The 4,427-nt window shown below is 56.3% G+C and overlaps 1 protein-coding gene across 1 annotated transcript; it reads left to right on the top strand.

The window, feature by feature from the left end:
- Positions 1-2,619: 2,619 nt before the first annotated feature.
- Positions 2,620-3,024, top strand: LOC120635083 (the record flags this gene model as incomplete). The annotated part of the gene is made up of 1 exon (XM_039905996.1): positions 2,620-3,024. A coding segment is annotated over one exon (405 nt), but the record flags the coding sequence as incomplete, so codon positions are not given.
- Between the last annotated feature and the right edge of the window lie 1,403 nt (positions 3,025-4,427).

The following is a 4,427-nucleotide window of genomic DNA, read 5'->3' as shown; positions in this document are numbered from 1 at the left end:
GGATCCGCGTGGACGAGAGCTGGAGGAATGGGCGATGGCGACTGGCCTCACGGTCTTAAACCGAGGATCGGTAAACACATACGTGCGGCAACAGGGCGGCTCCATTGTGGACGTCACTTTCGCAGATGCTGCCCTGGCGCGCCGTGTTCGGGGCTGGAAGGTGCTGGAGAACGTGGAGACGTTGTCGGACCACAGATACTTGAGGTTCGACATCTCCGCAAGTTCGGTTCTCCCGAGCGGTCCAACCCCCTTGCGAGAGGACGGTCCTCGTTGGTCGCTGTCGCGCATTGACCGGGACTTTTTGGTCGAGGTCGAGGTCCTTAACCGGCCGGACTGCGAGGAAGAAAACCTCTATAAAAATCACCCCGAATCCCAAGCGGCGGCGCACCGCGAGGGGATGCATGGCTGATGGGTAGTTCAGTCTCTAGTGCGACCCCCGTCAGGGTACCGGCCGACACCCTTTGGCGAGTTACGCTTTGGCTTATCTGGGTGCAGGGGGCACCACCCGGATGGACTGAATATTTCCCCCATACTCGTGGGATCAAATATGGAAATAAATAAAATTAGAAAGAATAGTAATATTAGAGGGCTAGAAGGCCCGCAAGGAGAGGAAGAGAGAGGAAGGAAGAGAGAAGGACAGGCTTACCGGCTGAAGATTGTTCTGCCTAAGCCAACGGAGGAGGAAAAGGTTAATGAGCTTCTAATGGACACTGATTCAGACGATAGTGACAGAGTTTTGGAGGCCTTAGTGGAGCCTTGGAAGGTAGCCGGAGCCGTATCAAAGCGGCCCCATGATCAGGTGGACTCACGGGAAGAGGAAGAAGGAGAGCCCTCGTTGAAGGCTGTCGCAGTGGAGCCTGAGACTGAGTCTGCAGTAACAACAAAGGCAAAGATTAAAGTGGGAAGGGCTCGGGCTGAAAGAGTAGATGAAGGTGTGCGAGAACGGAGTCCTATCAATAGGGCTAAAGTGACCATGAATGCCGATGGCGAATATGGCCCAACAAAAGACGAGCTCATCGACAGGGCCAGGAGTGCGGTCTCCTCGATAACGTGCGAGACTCAGAAGTCCAACAACCTCAAGGGCGGCGTGAAGGGTGAAATAAACCGGGCTACCAAAGAAATCCGCGCAGCCATGGACGCCCTACAGGCAATGACGATTGACGAGGAAGCCCAAAGGCTCCGGGCAGACAACAGGAGGATGCGACAGGAGATGGCCGCCTTAAGAGCGGAGGTCAAGGCCCTCCGGTTCGCGTTCTCTGCAAGGGAAAAATCCCCTGCACCAGTGGGTCAGCCCGATCTGGGCATGGATCCCCAGAGCTCCCCGGCACTCGGCGAGATGCTTGAGACCTTAAAGAGGGATCTCTTTATATCCATCGGGGGGATGGTAAATGACCGCCTCGAGCAGCTGGAAAAGCGACTCCCACAGGAGCCCATTTTGAGGCCGCCACTCGCGGCTGATAAAAAGAAAGGAGCAGTTACCCGCCGCTCTCCCGATGAGCCATCAGCGGGCCCTTCGCCTGCGCGTCCAGCAAAGACTCGCTCGGCGGCAGGAACTAAGACCACTAAGCCTACCGCTGCGCCGCAGACAGAGTGCAGCGTCTCCACACGTAGTGCAGAGCCACGTGAGGCTGAAGCCACTGAGACCACGCTCCAGCCCCACCAACCCCACCCGCCTGGTCAAAGGTGATTGGGAGGAAGGCTAAAGCCAAGACGGCTAAGTCCACTAAGCCCAAGGCTCCTAACTCAGCCTGCGCACCTGCTAAGGCTACGCCGGCTAAACGCAAGGGTAAACTGAGCCCTCCAAAGTCCTCAGCGGTCGTTATCACCCTGAGGCCAGAAGTCGTCGCAACCCAAACTTACGCGACGGTCATGAAGACAGCCACCGCGGGCCTGGCCTTGAAGGAGGTCGGAGTGGATCATGTACGGGTGCGCAAATCAGCCACCGGGGCCAGAGTTATTGAGGTTCCGGGGGCCGACAGCGCCAAGGCTGCAGATGAGCTGGCGGGCAAGGCCTGGTCGGCGAATGGGTGACGGTTACACGGCCCATGAAAACCGCAGAACTGAGGATCGCTGGTATTGACGAGTCCGTCACACCTGAAGAAGTGCAGAGGGTGGTGGCGCAAATGGGAAGTGTTCCACTGGAGCAGGTTAGAGCTGGTGCTATTCGGGCGGGACCCAGCGGGACTGGATCGATATTGGTCCGATGCCCTGTGACTACAGCGAAGCTACTCGTAGCAGAGGGAAGGATAGTCGTTGGGTGGTCGTCAGCCCGTGTTACCCTTTTGGAACCTATCCCGATGCGCTGCTTTAAGTGCATGGGGGTGGGTCACACAAGGGCTCTCTGCCCATCACCTGCCGACCGGAGCACTTTGTGCTTCAGATGTGGCAGGGAAGGGCACAAGGCGGCCTCGTGCTCGGATGAGCCTAAATGTGCAATCTGCACGCAAATGGGCAGGAAAGCTGGTCATGTTATGGGAGGGCTTAAGTGTTTCCCGCCTCCAACGAAGGGTAAGGAGGCTCCTTTGACTCGGGCCCCAGGCTCTTCAAGAGGTCGACAAGAACCGCCACAGGAGGACATCGAAATGGCGACTAATGACCATACGCCATAGCGAATTTCTGCAGGCCAATCTGAACCACTGCGCCCGTGCCCAGGACCTCCTGATACAACACATGGCGGAGTGGCAGATTCAAGTGGCGACAGCCGCCGAGCCCTACTTCATCCCTACTCAATCAAATTGGGCTGGTGACGTCGAGGGATCGGTGGCTGTTGTGGTGCCGGCACATGGAATTCCACTGGTTCCACAACGCAGCGGACCAGGGTTTGTAGCGGTCGTGTGGGGGGAGGTGACACTAATTGGAGTATACTTCTCCCCAAACAAACCCCTGTCTGCCTTCGAGGCTTATCTTAGAAGTCTGGAGCCAGTGGTGAGAGGTGCGGCCCCGACCCAGGTAATCCTGATGGGGGACCTAAATGCGAAGTCTGCGGCGTGGGGATCCCCCATAACAGATCTGAGGGGAGTTGAGTTGGAGAACTGGGCTGCCATGGTCGGCCTGGTCCTTCTCAACCAAGGACGCGCAAACACCTGTGTGCGACGGCAGGGGGGGTCAATAGTGGATGTCTCATTCGCTACCCCTGCCATCGCCTCACGTGCCCAGGATTGGCGCGTCCTCGAGGAAGTGGAGACTCTGTCAGACCATCGGTACATCCGGTGGAGAGTCTCCGCATCCTGCTCGTTGCCTCAAAGTCAGACCGGAGGAGGGAGAGTAGTGTTTCCGAGATGGTCCCTAGCCCGCCTCGACCGTGAAATGGTGGAGGAAGGAGCCATTGTTGAGGCCTGGAACGCAGCCACCCCGGTGCTGACTGATGTTGAGGAGAGGGCGAGGCGTTTCCGCATCGCATTGAAGAGGGTATGTGATGCAGCGATGCCCCGGACCAGGTGCCTCCCAGCCCGGAAGGCGGTTTACTGGTGGTCGCAAGAAATTGCTGCTCTCCGTTGCGACAGTAATCGGGCGCGCCGGGCTTACACCCGCTGCCGCCGAAGAAGGCCACTGGACGCGCCGGAAGAGGATCGCCTATATAAAGAGCTCCAGAGGGCAAAAAGGGCATTCCAGGTGGCCATCGCTAATGCCAAGGACTCCGCCAGCGAGGAGTTCCTGGCAACCCTGAATAGGGATCCATGGGGTCGGCCATACCGCATCGTCAGAGGTAAGATGCGGAGTGCCCCACCCATGAACTCCATGGAGCCGGAGCTCCTTAATCGGGTGGTGTCTGGACTCTTTCCTCAACCACCAGCTTTTACGCCCCCGACTATGACGATTCCATCATTCGGGGAGCGAGAAGAGTCGATGGAAGCCCCTCCGGTCACAGAGGATGAATTAGGAGAAGCGTGGAACCACCTGCGGCGGTGCAAGAAGGCACCGGGACCGGATGGAGTCCCGGGAAGAGTCCTGGCGCTGGCCTTGAGGCACCTCGGGAGCCACCTTAGGCAGTAGGAACATCGCTGGGTTTTAGTGGGTATTCTGGCCGCTTTATGCCGGTGAGTCCCACATACCCCTCCGGAAACGGCGCAGCTTCGGATGCGCTGTTTCCGGAGGGGATGCATAAACGCATTTCCCAGCGTTAAAAAAAAAAAAAAAAAAAAAAATAGGTTAGGTTAGATAACATCCAATCCTTATATTTTTTAATATCGCCAGATCAAACTTTTTTGTTTTTACTTACGTATTTACATTGACAGGTAACCGCAGTAATCAACGATTACCAATATAATATAGCTCCAGTCAAACCATTTGGCTTTACGTATGCACGTGCCCTGTGGGATCTAAACCGGATCTGCATGGTGGATTATACAATTTCTGTCATCGTTATACACCACACAGATTTTAGTACAGAGTTTATTATATATTAGCACACCCACGGAGATAGGAAA

Source organism: Pararge aegeria, chromosome 26 (assembly GCF_905163445.1).
Source record: "Pararge aegeria chromosome 26, ilParAegt1.1, whole genome shotgun sequence".
NCBI classification, from domain to species: domain Eukaryota; kingdom Metazoa; phylum Arthropoda; class Insecta; order Lepidoptera; family Nymphalidae; genus Pararge; species Pararge aegeria.
The sequence above is the reverse complement of the archived record's forward strand: the minus strand, read 5'-3'. Positions and strand labels throughout refer to the sequence as shown.